The sequence below is a fragment of the Bufo gargarizans genome, chromosome 5, assembly GCF_014858855.1.
Source record: "Bufo gargarizans isolate SCDJY-AF-19 chromosome 5, ASM1485885v1, whole genome shotgun sequence".
Classification (NCBI taxonomy): Eukaryota; Metazoa; Chordata; class Amphibia; order Anura; family Bufonidae; genus Bufo; species Bufo gargarizans.
In genome coordinates this window covers 354,688,448-354,713,149 of record NC_058084.1, presented here as the reverse complement: position 1 = coordinate 354,713,149, position 24,702 = coordinate 354,688,448, and the positions used below count along the sequence as shown (strand labels likewise).

The window sequence follows — 24,702 nt, the reverse complement described above, 5'->3', positions numbered from 1 at the left end:
TCTGTGAGATGAGTGAGCAGGGTTTAGTGATCTACTGTATCGAAAGCTGCGCTGAGGTCCAGCAGCACCAGGAGAAATGATTATCCTTCATCTGCTGCTTCAAGGGCATCATCCCAGATTTTGAGGAGCGCCATTTCTGTCCTGTGGCCAGGGCGGAAACCAGATTGAAGTGGGTCCAAAAGATTGTGGGTGTCCAGATGGGGTTGTAGCTGTTGTACTACTGCTTTCTCGATAATCTTAGAGATGGTGTTGAGGGTTGTGACCGGTCTGCGGTAGTTTGGGTCTTTGGGGTCGTAGTTGGGTTTCTTTAGACGGGGTTTGATTATGCCTTGCTTGAGGGAGATCGGGACTATTCCTTATGTAAATGACTGGTTTATGAGGTGTGTTATGGTGGGAGCCAGAATGTCGGTGCATTCTTTCAGAAGTTTTGTGGGAATAATGTAATTTGGGTATGTGCTGTCTCGGAGACTTCTGATGATGTTTTTAGTGTTATCGATGGTGATTGGGACCAGAGTAAATCTCGGTGATTGTAGAATATTTGTGTGGTTTTTGTTTTCTTGCCTTACCCGGATGGGGTTTCTTGCTATGTTCTGTTGAATTATTTCTCGAATGTTTGTGATTTTGTCAGTGAAAAAGTCGGATAGCTCATTGCAGAATTCTTGTGTTTCATTTGCTGGAGGCTCTACACAGGTAGGGTTCATAGTCTGAGCGACTAGTTTGAAGAGTTCGCAGGGGCGGTTTATGGCTTTTGAAATGGTGTTGGAGAAGTGTTCTTTTTTTGCGATGAAGATGGCTTTGTGGTATTTTTTGGTGAGTGATTTGTAGTTTGTGTGGTGTTCCGTTGTTGGGTTCCTTCTCCAGGCTCCTTCAGCTCTTCTGCGTTATTGTTTCAGTGAAGTAATGTAGTCGTTAAACCAACCTGAATTGTTTTTACGGGTGGGTGCTCTACGTATTGGTGCAACTGTGTCTGTTGTCTGTAGTAGTGCTGTGTTAAGGGTGTTAAGTGTGTCTTCAGTTGTGCAGTTTTGTGTTAGTGCAGCTATTTTGTTGGATAGTGTGGTTTTGAAAAGTTGTGAGTATAATTTCTTCTGTGATCTTGTCGAGTATGTAGTTTTTAAGTGTGTTGGTTTTTGGCAAATGGTGTCTAGTGGTTATTTTGAATTTAATGGCGTGGTGGTCCATCCATGGCAGTGGCATATTATCTAGTGTGTTGATGTCGATGTTTTGTTTGAACATGAGGTCGAGGATGTGGCCCAAAGCGTGTGTGGGAGCCCTTATCAATTGTTGCAGACCTAGTGTTTCCAGTTGGTTGATGCAGGCGGTGGTGATGGGGTTCTGGGAGGAGTTAGCCCAGAGGTTGAAGTCCCCGAGTAGCAGGAGGCTTTTGGTTTTCAAGGTGAGTGTAGAAATGAATTCCGTGAAAGGTGTGAAGAGGTGTGTCTTTGGTCCCGGTGGTCTGTAACATAGTAATATGTGGACAGTGTCCTGGAGTGTTGTTTGGAGTTGAAGTGTGAGTGTTTCCATGAATGGCAGTGTGCTCTGTAGAGTTGGTTTGGTGAGGATGAGATAGGATTTGTAGATCACCGCTAGGCCGCCTCCTCTTTGACCGACTCTGTGGTCAGTTAGGATGCAGTAGTTCTTCGGCACTAGTTCTTCTAAGATGATGTTACAGTCCGGCGTTAGCCAGCTTTCTGTGATAAAGAGAGAGTCCATGATGTGTTGAGTGATGAAGTCGTGAATTTTGTGTTTGTGCTTCACTGCTGATCTGGTGTTGATTAGGGCGCATGATAGGTGTTGTGCTGGAAGTGGTATGGTCCTGTTTTGGGTCGGTGGTTGCAGGTTAGTTCTTAGCAGTTGTTCTTTCCATAGTATTGTTTGGGAGGTGGTTGGAAGTGGTGTGGTGGTATTCCTTAGGCGTGTGTCTGCCTCCCAATACATTCGAACTCCAGGCATTTGAACTAGGCCCATCTTCAAGTACATGCCAATAATCTGCTCAATTTCCTTTGTGTTGGTGTTTAAATATATTCCAGTCTTTTGAAAGCTGTAATCATTTGTCAGAGCCTGAACCATGTCTTCTGAGACAAACCTCTGGAAGTACTCCAGTGGTATCTGGAGCGAAATAGCAGCATCAGTGATGTCTGGACAAGAAAAATCAGTATTGGGACTGACAAAGTCCCTTTTTAGCCAGCGATACCTGTCACGGGATAAGGTCTGTTTGTCTGATAGGCATATTTGGGGGCACTATGGGGGAGTAAAGCACTATTGGGGCATATGGTGGCACTAAGAAGGGGCATTTTTTACTGGCACATTATGGGGGAGAGGAGCACTTTAGGGACATCTGCTGGGGGCACTAAGAAGGGGCATTTTTTAACTGGCATATTATGGGGGACACTATGGGAAGGGGGGAGAGGAGCACTATGAGGGCATTTACTGGGGCCCTATATAGGGGTATTTTATACTGGCATACATTATGGGGACATTAGCTCAACTGCGGGCACTAAGCGGGGGTATTTCATGTACTGTCATATTATAGGGAGAATTAGTACTACTAGGGGGTATCATGCGGAGCTTTACTACTACTGGTGGGCTATGAGGAACATGATCACTAGTATGGGCACCATAGGGGCATTATTACTACTAAGTGTGCTCTGGCAGAGAATTATTTCTATTGGTGGGATTTTAGGAAGCATTGTTACTTTGGGGGGCACCCTAGCATAGTATCAGCTTAGCACAATTATTTTTGGGGGACATTATCTTTATACTATTAGTGTCCGGGTGCAGTTACTTTTTAGAGCACTGTGTGCCAATAATTGTTAAAGGGGGCACTATCTGTGTGGTAGTAGTATTTCCAGGAGGGCTGCTTCTGCAGTATAGTATTGGGGGTGGCAGGAAAGGGTGTTCAGAAGATGTGAAGATGATGTAAATGTGGGAAACCAATGTCTGTTTGTCAATCTCTGCAGAGACGGGAGATGGCTGAAAATCATCATGGCGGTCTGGTCTGAATGGAGAAGATAAAGAAAGAGAACATCTACAACAAAGGTGACATCACTGGATGTAAGAGGTATGTGGCGCTATGTAGGAGAGGAGATGCTCCGGCTCCTCCCCCTGCCATTTGCAGAAGAAGAATTCATAGCTGGGTGAGGACGGCCAAAGGGGGCAGCAGGCCACGGGCGGGTGGCAGGGTGGGGGGAACCACAAGCCTTGAGCAGGATCATGGGAAGGGATGGGAAGGGAGGAGAGCGGAGGAGCTTCCTGGCTGTAGCCTGCTGCTGTTTATTGTATAATGTGAAGCAGGCAGTGCAGCCAGGACAGGCCTCTCCTCTCCGTATGATGTGTAGAGACAGGCTCAACAATAGAATTTCAGCTGTACGGTGTTTGTTAGGAGTGGCCTATTATATGTAGGAGGGGGTTTTGATAATGGGAGCGGCTAAAAATGGGCCACTTGACTTGATTTGCCCCCCAGGACTAAGGCTGGCAGCCCTCCCCTGCCTATGATGTAGACGTTCTCTTTCCACATCTTCTCCATTTGGATTAGACCTCCATGATGACTTATTTCAGCCATCTCTCGTCTCTGCAGAGTTTGACACACATCTTAGTTTCCTACTTTTCCATCATCATATTCCTACCTTCTGAACACCCCATCCTGCACCTCTAATACTGTGCCCACTGTACTCCCCAATATTATACTGCAGAAACAGTCCCCCTGCTTATACTAGTACCACACAGATAGTGCCCCCTTCAATAATTATTGGCACACAGCGCCCTCAAAAATAATTGTGCCGAGCACATCTGACGGTAATAGTGCCTCAAACATAGTGTCCCCCTGCTGATACTGTTCTAGCGCCCCCGCCCCCCCACCACACACACAGTAATAGTGCTTTCAAAAGTCCAACTAATAGTAATAAATCTCTCCCTGAGTGCACTTAGTGATAACAGTGCCCCGAGTAATAATAATGTTTCCTATTGTGCCCCAGAAGTAATATTGCTCCCATGGTGCCCATACTAGTAATAATGTTCCCCATGTTCCTCCATTAGTAATAAAGCTCACCATAATACCTTCCAATAGTAATATTTCCTCCTATAATGTGTGCCAGTAGAAAAAGATGCCCTCTTATAATGCATGCTAGTACAAAAAATACCCCTTGTAATGTGTGCCAGTACAAAAAATGCCCCCTTATAATGTGTAGCAGTACTAAAAAAAACTTTATAATGTGTACCAGTGTGAAAATAACCCTTTATAATGTGTACCAGTACAAAAAGCCCCCTTATAATGTGTGCCAGTAAAAATACCCCCTTTATAACGTGTCAGTACAAAAATCCCCCTTATAATGTGTGCCCTAAAAATACCCCCCTTATAATGTGTGCCAGTACAAAAATGCCCCCTTATAATTTGTGCCAGTAAAAATGCTCCCTTTATAATGTGTGCCAGTAAAACATACTCCCTTATATTACATGTAGTAAAAAAAATACCTTCTTATAATGTGTACCAGTGCAAAAAGACCTTCTTTTAATGTGTGCCAGTACAAAAATATCCCCTTATAATGTGTACCAGTACAAAAAAAGCATCCTGATGATGTGTGCCAATAAAAATATCCCCTTTATAATGTGTGGCAGTACAAATAAATCTCCCCCCCTATAATGTGTGCCAGTAAAAAAATGCCCCCTTTTGGTGTCCCCAGTAGAACCAATGTCCCCATAGTGCTCCCCCAGTTCTAATAATGACCCCCCCAATAGTGGCCCAATGGCATAGTGCCAAATAAAAATGACAAACAAAAATACCTCCATGTCGCTGTCAGCGATGTGGTGCAGGACACGGGCCTCTTATGGTTTGTGTCCTGAACTGTATGCTGACCGGCTCAAGCAGTGCAATGATGTCATGATGATTAACCCCCAGCAACCAGGCACATCCCCTGTCAGAAGGATAGGGGATAAGTGTTTTTTGTGGGAAACCCCTTTAAGTGGTCTCCACAGGCAAATAATGATTGTGCCTAGCTGTTTTAATGGAGAGAGCCTCTCACATGTGCAGAAGCTGAATGCAATGATGGCAGCCGCATCACTGAGCCAGTTGGGGACACCCTGGTACTCAGGAGTAGGACCTGCATTTTTTGCACATTTATGACATATCCTGTGGGATATATGAGTTGGGATTACACCTTTAAAAGTGTTCTCTAGGAATTAATATTTGATATCTTTTATTATTTTCAGATCGTTTGACTCCTGGCAATCCGGCCGATCAGCTGTTTGTAGGGGTGCAGCCCTGGTCCTCTTCATAGTGTGCCAAGCATACTTTCTGTAGCAGTCATACTTTGTATTGTAGCTCAGTCTCATTTCTATGACCGGGACTGAGCGGCCCCTTCCAATAGCTCATCAGCGGTTGGGCCTCCACCGATTAGATAAAAAAGGGATTCTGTTAGCACGATTAAGCTGCCCCCAGGTTCCCTGAGGTCTCCTTGAGTATGCTAGAAATATACCTGTGTCTCACATATAAATGCTGTGGTTTGCCCTAAAAAAAATATTTTATATTTATGATAATTACCTGTGAAAAGAGCCCAAGGGGCTGTCCTAGCGGTTAGTGGAGCCCAGCAGCGCCCACTCTGGCTGAGCCCCGGACCTCCCTTCATCCTGAAGTCCCCTCCAAGCTCCTCTGATGTCAAGCAGACCCTGCACTGGCATTTGAGCTCCTGCATGGTCTATGATCCCTCTGCCAGATTCAGCTTCATTTAACATACTGAGCATGCAGTCACCCTAAAAGTCAATGATCAACCTGTTACATAGGCATTGAGCCATAGTTTTGGATTGTAGCCAAGTCAGTATCTCATCTGCAGACATCCGTTTTGAGGTGATTGTCTCTTATTAGTGCAGAGCAGAGGTCCTTGTTAGGGATCTTGAGATAAGGTACTATTTTTCCTTGTGCATAGCAGGAGTCTTATAGGCCACACAATGCTCCGATGGGGGGGGGGGGGGGGAGTGTTTGTAAATTAGCTCTCTCGTTACAGAGAAAATAAATCTGAACTTCTTTTGCCTCCAGTTGGAAGGCAGCTATCCAGATAAAGTAAACCTGCTGGTCTATATAGTTCCTTAATAGGCCTTATTCATGTCGGTGTTTGGTCAGTGATTTCCATCAGTGATTGTGAGTCAAAACCAGGATTGGAGCCTCCACAGAGATAAGGTATAAGGGAAAGATCTGCATCTGCTCTGTGTTTAGAGCCACATCTTGTTTTGGCTCACAATTACTGATGGAAATCACTGACTGTGTGAATAAGGCCTTAGGCTGGGTATTCACAGGATGGCCACAATACATCATCCATGGACACCAATGGGTGCACACAAATTTAAAGGTAATACCTCCATTAACCTGCAAATTCATGTGGCCATTGGCTGCAGGTGGGCAGAGTACATCCACCACATAGCGGCAGCTCTATCTTACAGTTAATATATAATTGACATTTTAACTTTTGTGTCAATATCAAATTCCCCAAGGACAACAAACTCCAAAGGTTGTTCTAACAAATGTGTAAAATAGGTTTCACGTATATGGTTCAGACAATCCCAAGGAAAGCATGGCACCATCCGTGACATTATATGTGGTCCTCTCACTTTACTTACAGCTGGGCGAGCCCTGTGGTATATCAACACATATAGAGATAGGTAAGTCGGCTTGGTTTATAGAATCACAATTTCTGAAGAGATAGATGGACTCTGTCGTCCTTTGCAGAATATGTTACGACAAGCTCAAAACCTTTCACTTTCACGTTGCGTTACAGGGATGTTTTTTTTTGCAGAAGTCCATTTGCAAGTACTGTGTATCACCCTGATATCTAATATGTTAAGAGTGCTCTTAGCTTATAGTGTATAATAAATGCATTATTATATTGTATACATTATGACTTTGGTACACATGCAGATTTGCTAATTTAAAAATTGTCATGTTTGTAAATTGGAGGTTTGTCCCATGTGTCCATCACATGATCAGGACAGATGTTTATCCACTGGAAGTAACAGTGGAGGTTCCTACAGAATGATTGCAACCAGAGTTGCCAACATAATTTGGGCCACTTTGGATTAAATTTGCACAAACCTCACCCCTTCCTGCCTCTTTGTGGTCAGCCACATGTCATGACAGTTTTCTGGGACTGTTTGGCTTATCCTAAACTGATGTATGGATACCATCCCCATTCACATGTAGCAGATTTGTCTTCTGTGGCTTTAATGGGGGTGTCCAGCCTTGGAGCTGGCAACACCTGTGGTCCTATCCTGTGCCTGTAAAAAAACAAACAAACTCTCTCACCTGTCCACGGTCCCACTGCTGCTCTGTTCCTGACTGCTTCTGGTCTCAGCAAGGCCAGGAAGTGGCTTGGTCCCGTAACCGCTGCAGCCAATCAAAGGCCTGAGCAGTCACATTGACTTGAATGATATATCACTGCAAGGGCTGAAAGTGAGTGGGATTTTTATCTTAAAGGGGTTATCCCATGATTAATCTAAAAAATGAAAATCAGACATCATACAGTTCATGACAATCTCTTTCTAACAAAGCTAGAACCTGTACCTGTAGTTCTGTACCTCACATGGGTACAGAGATCTCCTCATTCATTTCTCTGCTAGATTTATATCAAGCTGACAGCTCGAGGGGGGTGTCTTTTCTGATGCAGCTCAGGGGGCGTGTCCATGTTCTCCCTATCACAGCCCAGGAGGCAGTTGAAGGATGAAACTGAGCATGTGCGGCCATCTCAGTGAGCAGGACAAAGAAATAAGAAAAAAAAAAAAAAGCAGATGGTGCTTTACAGATACATTTTATTGAATAACTCAGTGGCTATGCTGAATTTTAAATTGCATACAATTAAAAAAGTATTTCAGATCCAGATACTGGTTTGTAAACTGTAAAATATTTTTCGTGGGGCAACCCCTTTAAGGGGTACAGGATAGGACCCAGGGGGTTGTCGGCTCCAAGGCCAGATAACTTCTTAAGGGCATGCCTATTATTTTGTGCATTTGCAGCAGATTTACAATATAGATCATGGTGAATAAATTGTGAGAAATCTCCATCAAAATCCATATGTAACACTTTGTGTTGTGTGAACATAGCATAGCTCCTACTCACCTGCCATCCACATGCAGGTGCACCATCATACATAAGCCAGGTGGTAACATTTCTTTCTAAAAGAGATTAGCATTTTGGCAGATCTCTGGACTTTCTCATCACTAATATGGGAAGAGAGGATTGGGTTCTAATGCATTTTTGACTGCAAAAAGGGTGGAAACACTGCAGCAAGCTGATGAGTACATTACCAATTTAAGACAAGTAGGCCATGTGTTTTGTGGTACAGGTATTTGCTTTTTAATTTAGCCCTAGGGTTTGTATGGTTTGTAACAGGGTTTCTGTAAATTTACAATGGGGTGGATTATTCTCCTAATCCTTCAGTCGTAGTTTCCCGAGTTCCTCCATTTTACTGCACAGCGCCGTACCCTGCCCACAGATCTTGCTGGTGGAAAAATATAGTTTTTCTAGGGTACTGGTACCCCTTTTGTGTTGGACACATGCATGGAGAGGTTGATCACACAGCTCTGTTGCTCTCTTGATGTCACTTGGATGTATCTCATGGACTTCTAAAGAGCATGCCATGCTAACTCTCGGCCGTTTGGATGACTTACATCTAATATTTATGGACACATTTGGACTATTGGTTTAATAAAATGGATTCTTATTTAACAGCTCACAGAGGTCTGGAGTATTTTAATGAAGAAAATGGAAAAGTGAATTACAGAGAGGTAGGGTTACAATCTGTTAATCTGTGGAAATAATAAATATTCATATTGATATCTATTCAATTGGTAAAATATAAATAGTGATTTATGACCCTGTCACGTTCTGGTGTAGGAGGGAAACAGCACACCGAACATAGGAGGGAAAGGGGTGAGGGAGTAAGGCCTGGGAACTAGGGAAAGGAGATGGACACCTCCTAGTAAAACCCTAATCAAAGTCCTGATTAACTACCAGTATGAACAGAGACCAGAGGTAGTTGAGTTCATACACCGGAATACCTAGTGTCCTAACTCACCCTATAGGACCCTGGTACTAATGTCAGGACTGAGACAACCTGTTCCTCCAAAAGGAAGGACAAACGGGAGTCTCCCTCAGGCCTTAATACAAATCACAGGGAAATGCAACACACAAAAATAACCCAAACAAAATACAAAAGGGAAAGAAAACACTTAACTTCAAGTGGCCAGGAACTCGGCCGAGATCCACACACCAGCTATCCACAACTCCAACAGAAGCTATAAACCGCTTAGCATAGTGGGAGAAACTACAATAAATAGAGAAGATTAAATGACCCTAATTGCCACACCTGGGGAAAGAAGGTGTGGCAAGCACCAGAAACAACACAGACGTCATTTGATCCAAACGGAAAACATGTCAGATCAAACCACGTGTTGCCAGTCTCCCCGATCTCCTGTCGCGGGAACGTCCGTGACACAAGGGTCAATATCTTAAAGAGAACCTGTCACCACGCAATGTAAGCTACAGGCGACATGTTATAGAACATTTAAATGAATGAAATACAAGTTATACTGAATCCTTTTCCACAAAACTATATATCAGTCTGCTCATCTCCTCCTGCTCTATAACATGCTGCCTGCAGATCAAACACTAGGTTCAGCATGACAGGTTCCCTTGAACTGCGACCTCAGGTTTTGAAATAGCTGTCAACATCCAAAGCACATACTGATAAACAACCAGGGCAGGAGAAATGAGGTCTTTTTTACCTACATGGGAAAAGTATAGATTTTTTTTGTCTTTTCGATAATCTTAAATCCATTAACAGTGATATTTCCCACTGCACCCAATACATTTTTCAAATAATGATTAATAAAAAAAATGAAAGATTCCTAGTTATTGAGGGCAGGTTTTTTTTTTTATCAGCGCTTGTTTTTGTACTTGATTCCTGTAGTTATTCCACTTTTAACCTCCTAGTGGGGTACACATATGTGTCATCTGCAGCCTTCTGTATCTGGTATTCTGCTGGTAACTACACATGACCATAGAATTTATTCCATTTCTTGTTTAATTTGTACAATGTTTTACCAGTTATTGCAGAAACATCCTGATGCTTTCCAAGCTGGAAGTGTTTATCCGGACACCTTCTATCAGGGTCTGTGCAAGAACGGTGAGTAGGGATAAAGTTCAGGATAAATTCAATTCGCCATGAAGCCAAGTTTCCTCGTGCTTCATGGTGGCGAATCAATTTCAACTGAAATAGTGTACAAAAAAATAAAAAATCATACTTACCGCATTCCATTTGCTCGCAACTGGCAAGCCGCCGCTCTCGCACAATCACACGCCATCACGGGCCTCATGAGATTTCCCACCAGATCTTCAACCAAGATGGCAGCAGCCGACTCGAGGCGAGCAAATGGATGAGCTAAGTATGATTTTTTATTTTTTTCATTTTGCATTCTGTTATTTTTATCAGATGCTGCAATCAGCTTTGAACGCGGCATCTGAGGGGTAAAATGACGGGAAGCAGCGCAATCACCGCTCCCTGTCATTGCACCCACTACTTACAAAGAAATGTGCTTTGTGAATTTTTAAATACTTCGGTCATCTCTAACGGTAAGTATAGGAAATGTGTCTGAATACCTCTGGCCTGTTTGATACCATGATATAATTTTGGTTAGGTTGTTACCGCTACAGTGAGGGCTTTATAAAACATATAGACAAACTGGTATGTGCCCAAAAAAGCACACAAAAAGGTAACATTCAGGAAAAAAAAACTTTTTTCCCAGTTGCTGTTTTCAGCGATTACTATGGATTTTTATCAGATATGCTCATATAGTTGCTTACCTCATGGACATCTTTCCCATGCTTTTTATGGACTCTCCTGACCCATTTTCACCATGTAAACTAATCTCTCTGGTTTCCATCCTGTCTGTAGCACTTCCTGTTGCTGTATCCAACCAAACCCATGATGCACTTCTTCTTTCCCTGCCACACCTCCAGCACGGCCCCTAACAACGCCCAGCTAGTTTATAGCTCCTCCCACTCAGCAGGTTACACAGACACTCCCATATCACTGCCCCTGTTGCTGCTTTGACACACCCATGGACATGACATTACAGGAAATAATAAAGAGCTGCATGGACAGTCATGTGACCACAGCCAGAATGGAGGGCCGCAGAAATAAAAGCCGGAGAAATTCACTACAAACCTACAACTACCTTCATATATGATTATTTTAAAGGCTGTTGATGGAAACCAGAAAACCCCTGTAAGGTGTATGGGTATCTAAATCTGTCCAAAGACATTAGATTGGTGATATGGCAATCGGTTATGTATGGCAAATACTCTATTGCAGTGATTCCCATCTTTTTTATTTTTATTAATTAAACAAGGAGGATTTACTGAAACAAGTTTTTCAAATCCTTCCAACCCCATTCTCCTACCCCAAAAGCTTAATTTGTAGGCCAGCAAAGCACTGTAATTGAACATAAGCCCAGGAACAATATTAGGATGCAGGGAGTCTCAGTGGTCATAGCCCCCATAACTGGACATTATAGGATCAGCGACCTTCACCACTCCAGCTGTTTTGAAACTACAACTCACAGAATCCTCCTTTCTCTACTATGGGAGCTACACGAACAGCCAAGCAAGTGTGCATGCAGGGAGTTGTAGTTCACAGCAGCTGGAGTGACAAAGGCTGCTGATCTCTGCTATAGAATATCAATATATATTAATGGGAGAACCTCTTGAATTATAAACTTATGTCTATATCCAGATAAATAAATTTGACAAATTCCATCCTTGCACCACACAATTAAAGGGCATCTGTCAGCAGATTTGCACCTATGACACTGGCTGACCTGTTACATGTGCACTTGGCAGCTGAAGACATCTATGTTAGTCCCATGATCATATGTGACCACATTGCTGAGAAAAAGGATGTTTTCTAGCTTCTTGGAGCAACTGGGGCGTTGCCATTACACCTAGAGGCTTTTCACTCTCTGCAGCTGCTGCACCCTCTGCACTTTGATTGTCAGTGAAGATGTCATCACCCCTGCCTGGCCTGTCAATAAAAGTGAAGAGGGCACGACAGTTGCAGAGAGAGCAGAGCCTCTAGGTGTAATGGTAACACCCCCGCATTTGCATATATTAAAACATCATTTTTCTCAGCAATGCAGACACATATGAACATGGGACCAACACAGATGCCTTCAGCTCCCAAGCGCACATGCAACAGGTCAGCCAGTGTCATAGGTACAAACCTGCTGACAGATGCACTTTAAACCTAAAAATGTTCCTACACCATAGTAATTGACAACTACGTAGGTTTAAATGCATGCAAAGATATTAATCCCTGCGATATCTATAGGGCGATATCACGATGTGTCAGAAGACTCTCATTGGACACCATTCTTGGAGACTAGTGTTAAGTATGTAAGGAGAACACATCCACTACCCTGGAATGAGGTACTACTATCCTAATTGTACATTATATGTGAGATAAATTGCTTGGTCTGACATATCTGCTGTGCAGGACGCTCACAGGCCAGCAGCGGTAGGATAATATATTTCTTCTTCACTGTGATACAGGAAGCTCAGAAACTAGTAGCCTTCCTGTTTGGTATAGCCTCTCACATGGTCGCTGATGTCAGCTGGCACAGCTTGGGGATTGACCAAGGCTTCTTAAGAGCTATGGCAGAAGTAAGTATACAGCAAAGCACTTCTTAGATTGATCATTTTTGTAACTATTTTATACACTGTATAAATTATTAGCAGGCACACTTACAATTGGAGTAACGTATTATTTAATATACCAATTAAAATATCCCACACATAAAAGGAAAATAAATATGATAACATGCACAAAGAATAAAACATTTTTATAAAAAATTAGCAGCGTAGGGATTCAATAAGCAACAAATAGCTCATTAGCAGCATAGGGAATCAAATTAGCAGCAAAGAAATTCCAAATAGCAGCATATACCTTATTTTTCACCCTATAAGACGCACTTCCCCCCCCCCCCAAAAGTGGGGGGGGGAAATAGCAGTGCATCTTATGGGGCGAATGCTGCATTTTTCCGAATTTTTAATGATACGCCACTCCGCGCTGTGATGCCGCGCGGCGGGTGTATCAGCTGAGATGGAGGAGGGGCTGGGGGCCGGCATCTGCTTTTATAATGACAGCGGGGCCCGTGCAGTGACTGTATTCTACTACACGGGCCCCGCTCACTATATATAATCTTATCTATAATTGTAGGCATTGTTAATATATAAAATATTGATAAAAGTATATATATAAAAGTTCAGGGTAATCAGCTCCTGTATACCGTACTTACAAGCGCTCGTAGCAGAGAGGAGGGAGGAGGCAGGCCGGGAGGATGGGCACTGGCAGTGTCAGTCACTACGTCATGCGCCCACGCCACCTGCTTCATTCATAAAGTGGACGGCGCAGGCTCGTGACATATGACTCACGCTGCCAGCTCCCGTCCTCCCGGCCTGCCTCCTCCCTCCTCTCTGCTACGAGTGCCTGTAAGTACGGTATACATGCACTGATTACCCTGAACTATATTAACAATGCCTACAAATATAGATAAGATTATATACAGTGAGCGGGGCCTGTGTAGTAGAATACAGTCACTGCACGGGCCCCGCTGTCATTATAAAACCAGAGACGACCCCCTGTATTGGAGTTCATTCACACTGCAGGGACACTATTATGGGGGGGATCTGTGGATGACACATAGCATAAGATGTTATATATGTGTCATCCACAGATCCCCCCATAACAGTGTCATCCACAGATCCCCATAACAGTGCCATTCAGAGACCCCAATAAGAGCCATCCAGAGATCCCCCATAACAGTGTCACCCACAGATCCCCCATAACAGTGTCACCCACAGATCCCCCATAACAGTGTCACCCACAGATCTCCCATAACAGTGTCCTCAACAGATCCCCCATAATAGTGTCATCCACAGACCACCATTAGTTCAAAATTCACCAAAAGCACACCTCTTGGTTCAAAATAATTTTCTTCTTATTTTCCTCAAAAACCTAGGTGCGTCTTATGGGCCGATGCGTCTTATAGGGCGAAAAATACGGTATATCTCTGTATTCCTCCAGTTCCATACAGTAGAGTATTCAAATTAGCAGCATAAATCACTGAGTAAAAAACTTCCAGATCCAGATGGACCAATGATTCAAATAACAGGGTGTTAGTTCAATCCTTATAGTATAAGACCACTGTAAACCGTGTTGCTGTCTGAATCAGCGATGTTGATAAATGCCCAGATTGTATTTTCTAATGACAATAGTCCAGCTCTTTTTAAGCTCACTTTGTATACTTGCTGCAGATTGAGACAAATAGTATGTAGGACTTACGTACAGGGGGAGAGAGGTTTGCTAGCCGATGTACCTAGACGCGACGTCCCGTGTGTTCTTTGGTACTTGACGGCTCTTACCTTTAAGTAGGTTCGTTTGCCCCCCCTCGCAGTCCCGTGTATGTCGTCTGTATTCGAGTCTCTGGCGTCCCACATGAGGTACAGGAGAGCGTCACCTCTGGTTGTCAGTGTTGACGTCAGCTGTTACCTCATCTCACGTGACCCGCGCTATAGCGGTTTTGAATAGAGCGATCCGGAGGCAATGTGATACATTGATTCTGCGACTATCTTGTGAGCTTTGTTTTCGGATTTCTTCGATAATTTTTGAAAAGTCAGTTTATAATTATATCCTGCTTGCAAGCCGATACTGTAGTCCCCCAAACTTCACATACGCGTTTCGGGACCCGTAGTTCCTTCACCAGTGAGTGGGGACTATATGTTCCATACTGGTTTATATAGAAAGATTCTTCCGATCCCAACCAATTAAATTCGATTCACCTGGAGTACTGAGCAAACTCTGAGGTGCTGATAAACTGTGGAACTGGATCTTTTCAGTGATTTATCCTAAATAATAGGTCCAGAAGTGTACATATTTTCATGTAAAGAAGATATTACTATTCATAACTATTTGTAAAGAAGGAACTTTTTATAAAATGAAAATATTTCTATATATGTGATTCTTATGCCATTTCTATGCGATTTCCTATATCTGCAATTTTTCATGCGATTTCAATGGGATTTTGTTGCATCAACGATTTTCAGAAGGTTTTCTGCAATTCATCATAAATATACATTCTGTTTAATTTAAAAAATATATATATTTAATAAGGACTAAAAGAAGTATATTTGTGTAAAGATGACACCTAATTTATTATAAAACTCTAAAATTACTAAAAATTTGAATTTTCTATCTGCGTTTCCCATGCGATTGTAATGCGATTTTCTCGTATCTGCGACAATTTTTCATGTAATTTCTCTATGATCCATTATAGAAGGATATGTGATTCATTAAATGTTAGGAAGTATGTTAAAAAGTTGTTGTTTTTTAAGTTTTTGGGAAGAATTTTATACACTGTACTCTTTTTTCATGTGGAATATATTGACTACAGTTACAAATTTCATATGTTTCCCCTAGATTGATTTTCATGGTTCATACTCTGAAGCACATCAGGCTGGTGATTTTGGTAATTCTGAGTTTAATACATATAAAAATGTAATCACTGACAATTAGCTGTTTCCAATAAGTCTCATCTATTAGTATTATATACTGTTATATACTATACTTCACTATAAACTGGGAGCACATGAGCAGGATAAAGCTTGGATCAACTCTGAACTACCTGTAAGTACTGTTTTATCTGGCTTTTACTTATAACACGATTAGGATAAAAGCTTTATCTCATAGGCATTTCAGTCCCAGATCGTGGGACATTTTAAAGGACATCTGTCATCACTTATCAATAGCTCAATGGATGGATGCTGTAGATCGGTGCTTATCTGCAGAGTCTGATGATATCGCTGGTATCTCCATGTATGCCAGTAATCTGTAGAAAAAAAAAAAAGGCTTTTTTTTTTTTACCCTCTAGGTGTAATGAGGTGCAACAGTACCACCCTCGTTGCACCTAGAGCGTAATTTGCATATTATAAAAAGCCCCTTTTTTTACAGAGACATTTTATAACATGCAACTTATTATAACCCCTAGGTGCAAGTAAGGCAGTGCTGTCGCACCCAGAGGCTGCATTCCCTGGCTGCTATGGCATGCCCCCACTGTGACAGACAGGCAAGGCAGTGAAAACATATTCACGTCTGGCCCTGAAGTCTCGCGGGTGTGTGTTCGGCACCTGCTTAGTAAAGGGATGGAGACTGCCGGACAGATAGGTATTCTCTATGCCTTTAGTGCGCATGTGCTGAACGCTCTCCTGCAAGACTTCAGGGCCAGGCGTGAATATGTTTTCAGTCACAGCTGTGGGGTTGCAGCATATCAAACAGGGAGCAGAGCCTCTGGGTGCAACGGCACCGCCTTCCTTGCACCTAGAGGGTAAGTTGTATATTATAAAACTTCTTTTTTCTACAGGTTGCCAGCACATATGGAGATACCAGATATAATCAGACTCTGCAGACAAGCACCGATCTACAGCAGCTGACCATTTTACCTATTGGTAAGTGATGACAGATGCCCCTTAAGCTCCACTATTACTTTGCAGAGAAATGTAACCTGGAAAAGTTTTCTTTTACCAATATTTGCAAAAACTATATTGATCTGATTGTTCTTAATTTTACTTCCAGACAAAAAGTTGCTGCTTTATGGTTTTATTATATTTTACCTTCTAGGTGGTGATGTGCTCAGTCAATATGAAGTTAATTTTGATTATTTACAGAAAAAATGGTGAGAAAATCATAAATAGTTTATCATATGCAGCAGGAATTAACTTTTGGCCTTTATTGGGCTAGTATATGTCAGGATTGCGTCTTTTTCTGGATGCAATAGCGAGCAAACTAAACTATTCCATCTAGAAGTATCCTGAAAAAACAACCATCTGTTAAAGGGAATCTGTCACCATGATTTTGGACTAATATCTACAGTAATATGTGAGTAGTACTGCAGAGTCCAAATCACTATTTTTTATTTTCCTACTACCCCCCATTACCCCGCTTTCAACACTCAAAGCTGCGCTACAATACACAGTCCGGACTAAAATAATGGACAAGCCAAACTGTGAAAACATCATAATGCCTGGCCCTGTCAATCAAAATGGAGAGGACACAGCAGTGGCAGAGGGAGCAAAGCCTCTAGGAGTAACGACAACGCCCCCATTGCTCCTAGAAGCTTTTCCGCATATATTAAAACATCGTTTTTCTTAGCAATTCGGACACATATGAACATGGAACACAGATCCCGTCAGCTGCCAAGCGCACATGTAACAGGTCAGCCAGTTTGATAGTAACCAATCTGCTGACAGATGCCCTTCAACATTGGAATAAAGTTATCATGTTATTTATCCCACATGGTGAACCCCATAAAAATGAGAAAAAGTGATAAAGCTATATGTACCCCAAAATGGTACCCATAAAAACTACAGCTCATCACCCAAAAAACAAGCCCTCACACAGCTCCACTGCCTAAATAGAATACATAGAATAAATACACTGAACAAAAATATAAGCGCAACACTTTCGGTTTTGCTCCCATTATGTATGAGCTTTACTCAAAGATCTGAAACATTTTCTAAATACACATTAGGGTCCAATCACGCGTCCGTAATGTATTGCGGATCTGCAAATTGCGGATCAGCAATACACCCGGCCGGCACCCCCATAGAACTACCTATTCTTGTTCGAAATTACGGACAAGAATAGGACATGTTCAATTTTGTTTCCGGAGCTGCGGACCGGAAGATTGGGGGCGGGCCCCGGAAATGCGGATGGTGACAGCACACTATGTGCTGTCCGCATCCATTCCTGCCCCATAGAGAATGAATGGGTCCACACTAGGGATGAGCGAACCCGAACTGTATAGTTCGGGTTCGTACCGAATTTTGGGGTGTCCGTGACACGGACCCGAACCCGGACATTTTCGTAAAAGTCCGGGTTCGGGTTCGGTGTTCGTCGCTTTCTTCGCGCTTTTGTGACGCTTTCTTGGCGCTTTTTGAAAGGCTGCAAAGCAGCCAATCAACAAGCGTCATACTACTTGCCCCAAGAGGCCATCACAGCCATGCCTACTATTGGCATGGCTGTGATTGGCCAGAGCACCATGTGACCCAGCCTCTATTTAAGCTGGAGTCACATAGCGCCGCCCGTCACTCTGCTCTGATTAGCGTAGGGAGAGGTTGCGGCTGCGACAGTAGGGCGAGATTAGGCAGATTAACTCCTCCAAAGGACTTGATTAACTGATCGATCTGCAGCTGTGGATCATTGAGCTGCTGATCCTCAATTGCTCACTGTTTTTAGGCTGCACAGACCGTTTGTCAGTCTCATTTTTCTGGGGTGATCGGCGGCCATTTTGTGTCTTGTGGTGCGCCAGCACAAGCTGCGACCAAGTGCATTTAACCCTCAATGGTGTGGTTGTTTTTTGGCTAAAGCCTACATCAGGGTGAAGCTGTGACACCAAGTGCATTTAACCAGCAATAGTCTGTTCATTTTTTGGCCATATACAAAATCAGGGGCAAGCTGCGCCTGTCACCAAGTGCATTTAACCCTCAATGGTGTGGTTGTTTTTGGCTAAAGCCTACATCAGGGTGAAGCTGTCACACCAAGTGCATTTAACCAGCAATAGTCTGTTCATTTTTTGGCCATATACAAAATCAGGGGCAAGCTGCGCCTGTCACCAAGTGCATTTAACCCTCAATGGTGTGGTTGTTTTTTGGCTAAAGCCTACATCAGGGTGAAGCTGTCACACCAAGTGCATTTAACCAGCAATAGTCTGTTCATTTTTTGGCCATATACAAAATCAGGGGCAAGCTGCGCCTGTCACCAAGTGCATTTAACCCTCAATGGTGTGGTTGTTTTTTGGCTAAAGCCTACATCAGGGTGAAGCTGTCACACCAAGTGCATTTAACCAGCAATAGTCTGTTCATTTTTTGGCCATATCCCAGTCTAATTCTGTCACTAAATCCATACCGGTCACCCAGCGCCTAAATACTAGGCCTCAAATTTATATCCAGCTAAATCTGTCCCTAGTGCTGTAGCTGGGCGAGTTATTTAGTGTCCGTTCAAGCACATTTCTTGTTCTGGGTTGAAATACAATTCCCAATTTAGCAATTTCATAATTTAGTGGTTCCTGCTATATCAGAGCTCTTTGAAATCTATCCCAAAAAGGGTATATAATATTGAAGGTGCACATAGGGTCATTCAGAGTAACTTCACACACACCCGCTACTGTGTATTTCCAAGTCTAATTCTGTCACTAAATCCATACCGGTGACCCAGCGCCTAAATACTAGGCCTCAAATTTAATTCCCTCTAAATCTCTCGTTACCCACCGCTGTACTGTTGTTGCTGGGCAAGATATTTAGTGTCCGTCAAAGCACATTTTTTGTTCTGGGTTGAAGTACAATTCCCAATTTAGCAATTTCATAATTTAGTGGTTCCTGCTATATCAGAGCTATTTGAAATCTATCCCAAAAAGGGTATATAATATTGAAGGTGCACATAGGGTCATTCAGAATAACTTCACACACACCCGCTACTGTGTATTTCCAAGTCTAATTCTGTCACTAAATCCATACCGGTGACCCAGCGCCTAAATACTAGGCCTCAAATTTAATTCCCTCTAAATCTCTCGTTACCCACCGGTGTACTGTTGTTGCTGGGCAAGATATTTAGTGTCCGTCAAAGCACATTTTTTGTTCTGGGTTGAAGTACAATTCCCAATTTAGCAATTTCATAATTTAGTGGTTTCTGCTATATCAGAGCTATTTGAAATCTATCCCTAAAAGGGTATATAATATTGAAGGTGCACATAGGGTCATTCAGAATAACTTCACACACACCCGCTACTGTGTATTTCCAAGTCTAATTCTGTCACTAAACCCATACCTGTCACCCAGCGCCTAAATACTAGGCCTCAAATTTAAATCCCTCTAAATCTCTCGTTACCGTTGTCCTGTTGTAGCTGGGAAAGTTATTTAGTGCCCGTCAAAGCACATTTTTTGTTCTGGGTTGAAGTACAATTCCCAATTTAGCAATTTCATAATTTAGTGGTTCCTGCTATATCAGAGCTATTTGAAATCTATCCCAAAAAGGGTATATAATATTGAAGGTGCACATTGGGTCATTCAGAATAACTTCACACACACGCTTCTGTGCATTTCCAAGTCTAATTCTGTCACTAAATCCATACCGGTGACCCAGCGCCTAAATACTAGGCCTCAAATTTAATTCCCTCTAAATCTCTCGTTACCCACCGCTGTACTGTTGTTGCTGGGCAAGATATTTAGTGTCCGTCAAAGCACATTTTTTGTTCTGGGTTGAAGTACAATTCCCAATTTAGCAATTTCATAATTTAGTGGTTTCTGCTATATCAGAGCTATTTGAAATCTATCCCTAAAAGGGTATATAATATTGAAGGTGCACATAGGGTCATTCAGAATAACTTCACACACACCCGCTACTGTGTATTTCCAAGTCTAATTCTGTCACTAAATCCATACCGGTGACCCAGCGCCTAAATACTAGGCCTCAAATTTAATTCCCTCTAAATCTCTCGTTACCCACCGTTGTACTGTTGTTGCTGGGCAAGATATTTAGTGTCCGTCAAAGCACATTTTTTGTTCTGGGTTGAAGTACAATTCCCAATTTAGCAATTTCATAATTTAGTGGTTTCTGCTATATCAGAGCTATTTGAAATCTATCCCAAAAAGGGTATATAATATTGAAGGTGCACATAGGGTCATTCAGAATAACTTCACACACACCCGCTACTGTGTATTTCCAAGTCTAATTCTGTCACTAAACCCATACCTGTCACCCAGCGCCTAAATACTAGGCCTCAAATTTAAATCCCTCTAAATCTCTCGTTACCGTTGTCCTGTTGTAGCTGGGAAAGTTATTTAGTGCCCGTCAAAGCACATTTTTTGTTCTGGGTTGAAGTACAATTCCCAATTTAGCAATTTCATAATTTAGTGGTTCCTGCTATATCAGAGCTATTTGAAATCTATCCCAAAAAGGGTATATAATATTGAAGGTGCACATAGGGTCATTCAGAATAACTTCACACACACCCGCTACTGTGTATTTCCAAGTCTAATTCTGTCACTAAATCCATACCGGTGACCCAGCGCCTAAATACTAGGCCTCAAATTTAATTCCCTCTAAATCTCTCGTTACCCACCGGTGTACTGTTGTTGCTGGGCAAGATATTTAGTGTCCGTCAAAGCACATTTTTTGTTCTGGGTTGAAGTACAATTCCCAATTTAGCAATTTCATAATTTAGTGGTTTCTGCTATATCAGAGCTATTTGAAATCTATCCCTAAAAGGGTATATAATATTGAAGGTGCACATAGGGTCATTCAGAATAACTTCACACACACCCGCTACTGTGTATTTCCAAGTCTAATTCTGTCACTAAACCCATACCTGTCACCCAGCGCCTAAATACTAGGCCTCAAATTTAAATCCCTCTAAATCTCTCGTTACCGTTGTCCTGTTGTAGCTGGGAAAGTTATTTAGTGCCCGTCAAAGCACATTTTTTGTTCTGGGTTGAAGTACAATTCCCAATTTAGCAATTTCATAATTTAGTGGTTCCTGCTATATCAGAGCTATTTGAAATCTATCCCAAAAAGGGTATATAATATTGAAGGTGCACATTGGGTCATTCAGAATAACTTCACACACACGCTTCTGTGCATTTCCAAGTCTAATTCTGTCACTAAATCCATACCGGTGACCCAGCGCCTAAATACTAGGCCTCAAATTTAATTCCCTCTAAATCTCTCGTTACCCACCGCTGTACTGTTGTTGCTGGGCAAGATATTTAGTGTCCGTCAAAGCACATTTTTTGTTCTGGGTTGAAGTACAATTCCCAATTTAGCAATTTCATAATTTAGTGGTTTCTGCTATATCAGAGCTATTTGAAATCTATCCCTAAAAGGGTATATAATATTGAAGGTGCACATAGGGTCATTCAGAATAACTTCACACACACCCGCTACTGTGTATTTCCAAGTCTAATTCTGTCACTAAATCCATACCGGTGACCCAGCGCCTAAATACTAGGCCTCAAATTTAATTCCCTCTAAATCTCTCGTTACCCACCGTTGTACTGTTGTTGCTGGGCAAGATATTTAGTGTCCGTCAAAGCACATTTTTTGTTCTGGGTTGAAGTACAATTCCCAATTTAGCAATTTCATAATTTAGTGGTTTCTGCTATATCAGAGCTATTTGAAATCTATCCCAAAAAGGGTATATAATATTGAAGGTGCACATAGGGTCATTCAGAATAACTTCACACACACCCGCTACTGTGTATTTCCAAGTCTAATTCTGTCACTAAACCCATACCTGTCACCCAGCGCCTAAATACTAGGCCTCAAATTTAAATCCCTCTAAATCTCTCGTTACCGTTGTCCTGTTGTAGCTGGGAAAGTTATTTAGTGCCCGTCAAAGCACATTTTTTGTTCTGGGTTGAAGTACAATTCCCAATTTAGCAATTTCATAATTTAGTGGTTCCTGCTATATCAGAGCTATTTGAAATCTATCCCAAAAAGGGTATATAATATTGAAGGTGCACATAGGGTCATTCAGAATAACTTCACACACACCCGCTACTGTGTATTTCCAAGTCTAATTCTGTCACTAAATCCATACCGGTGACCCAGCGCCTAAATACTAGGCCTCAAATTTAATTCCCTCTAAATCTCTCGTTACCCACCGGTGTACTGTTGTTGCTGGGCAAGATATTTAGTGTCCGTCAAAGCACATTTTTGTTCTGGGTTGAAGTACAATTCCCAATTTAGCAATTTCATAATTTAGTGGTTTCTGCTATATCAGAGCTATTTGAAATCTATCCCTAAAAGGGTATATAATATTGAAGGTGCACATAGGGTCATTCAGAATAACTTCACACACACCCGCTACTGTGTATTTCCAAGTCTAATTCTGTCACTAAACCCATACCTGTCACCCAGCGCCTAAATACTAGGCCTCAAATTTAAATCCCTCTAAATCTCTCGTTACCGTTGTCCTGTTGTAGCTGGGAAAGTTATTTAGTGCCCGTCAAAGCACATTTTTTGTTCTGGGTTGAAGTACAATTCCCAATTTAGCAATTTCATAATTTAGTGGTTCCTGCTATATCAGAGCTATTTGAAATCTATCCCAAAAAGGGTATATAATATTGAAGGTGCACATTGGGTCATTCAGAATAACTTCACACACACGCTTCTGTGCATTTCCAAGTCTAATTCTGTCACTAAATCCATACCGGTGACCCAGCGCCTAAATACTAGGCCTCAAATTTAATTCCCTCTAAATCTCTCGTTACCCACCGCTGTACTGTTGTTGCTGGGCAAGATATTTAGTGTCCGTCAAAGCACATTTTTTGTTCTGGGTTGAAGTACAATTCCCAATTTAGCAATTTCATAATTTAGTGGTTTCTGCTATATCAGAGCTATTTGAAATCTATCCCTAAAAGGGTATATAATATTGAAGGTGCACATAGGGTCATTCAGAATAACTTCACACACACCCGCTACTGTGTATTTCCAAGTCTAATTCTGTCACTAAATCCATACCGGTGACCCAGCGCCTAAATACTAGGCCTCAAATTTAATTCCCTCTAAATCTCTCGTTACCCACCGTTGTACTGTTGTTGCTGGGCAAGATATTTAGTGTCCGTCAAAGCACATTTTTTGTTCTGGGTTGAAGTACAATTCCCAATTTAGCAATTTCATAATTTAGTGGTTTCTGCTATATCAGAGCTATTTGAAATCTATCCCAAAAAGGGTATATAATATTGAAGGTGCACATAGGGTCATTCAGAATAACTTCACACACACCCGCTACTGTGTATTTCCAAGTCTAATTCTGTCACTAAACCCATACCTGTCACCCAGCGCCTAAATACTAGGCCTCAAATTTAAATCCCTCTAAATCTCTCGTTACCGTTGTCCTGTTGTAGCTGGGAAAGTTATTTAGTGCCCGTCAAAGCACATTTTTTGTTCTGGGTTGAAGTACAATTCCCAATTTAGCAATTTCATAATTTAGTGGTTCCTGCTATATCAGAGCTATTTGAAATCTATCCCAAAAAGGGTATATAATATTGAAGGTGCACATAGGGTCATTCAGAATAACTTCACACACACCCGCTACTGTGTATTTCCAAGTCTAATTCTGTCACTAAATCCATACCGGTGACCCAGCGCCTAAATACTAGGCCTCAAATTTAATTCCCTCTAAATCTCTCGTTACCCACCGCTGTACTGTTGTTGCTGGGCAAGATATTTAGTGTCCGTCAAAGCACATTTTTTGTTCTGGGTTGAAGTACAATTCCCAATTTAGCAATTTCATAATTTAGTGGTTTCTGCTATATCAGAGCTATTTGAAATCTATCCCTAAAATGGTATATAATATTGAAGGTGCACATAGGGTCATTCAGAATAACTTCACACACACCCGCTACTGTGTATTTCCAAGTCTAATTCTGTCACTAAACCCATACCTGTCACCCAGCGCCTAAATACTAGGCCTCAAATTTAAATCCCTCTAAATCTCTCGTTACCGTTGTCCTGTTGTAGCTGGGAAAGTTATTTAGTGCCCGTCAAAGCACATTTTTTGTTCTGGGTTGAAGTACAATTCCCAATTTAGCAATTTCATAATTTAGTGGTT

At 42.0% G+C, this 24,702-nt stretch overlaps 2 protein-coding genes across 3 annotated transcripts in view; one reads left to right on the top strand and one right to left on the bottom strand.

The window, feature by feature from the left end:
• The window catches only part of ALDH5A1 (aldehyde dehydrogenase 5 family member A1), a 35,392-nt gene extending 29,732 nt beyond the window's left edge, over nt 1–5,660 (bottom strand). The window contains exon 1 of one of the 2 annotated variants that reach the window (XM_044293829.1): nt 5,537–5,660. The gene's annotated coding sequence lies outside the window, so the exon portion shown is untranslated. The remainder of the gene's footprint in view (nt 1–5,536) is intronic. The other variant, XM_044293827.1, reaches the window with a different exon arrangement.
• An 871-nt stretch (nt 5,661–6,531) lies between these two features.
• GPLD1 (glycosylphosphatidylinositol specific phospholipase D1) overlaps nt 6,532–24,702 on the top strand; it is a 65,088-nt gene continuing 46,917 nt past the window's right edge. Inside the window, exons 1-7 of the mRNA XM_044295335.1 lie at nt 6,532–6,648; nt 8,711–8,766; nt 10,088–10,166; nt 12,369–12,466; nt 12,590–12,700; nt 15,516–15,564; nt 16,713–16,767. Coding sequence (XP_044151270.1) covers nt 6,561–6,648; nt 8,711–8,766; nt 10,088–10,166; nt 12,369–12,466; nt 12,590–12,700; nt 15,516–15,564; nt 16,713–16,767 — 536 coding nt within the window. The 5' untranslated portion in view covers nt 6,532–6,560. The remainder of the gene's footprint in view (nt 6,649–8,710; nt 8,767–10,087; nt 10,167–12,368; nt 12,467–12,589; nt 12,701–15,515; nt 15,565–16,712; nt 16,768–24,702) is intronic.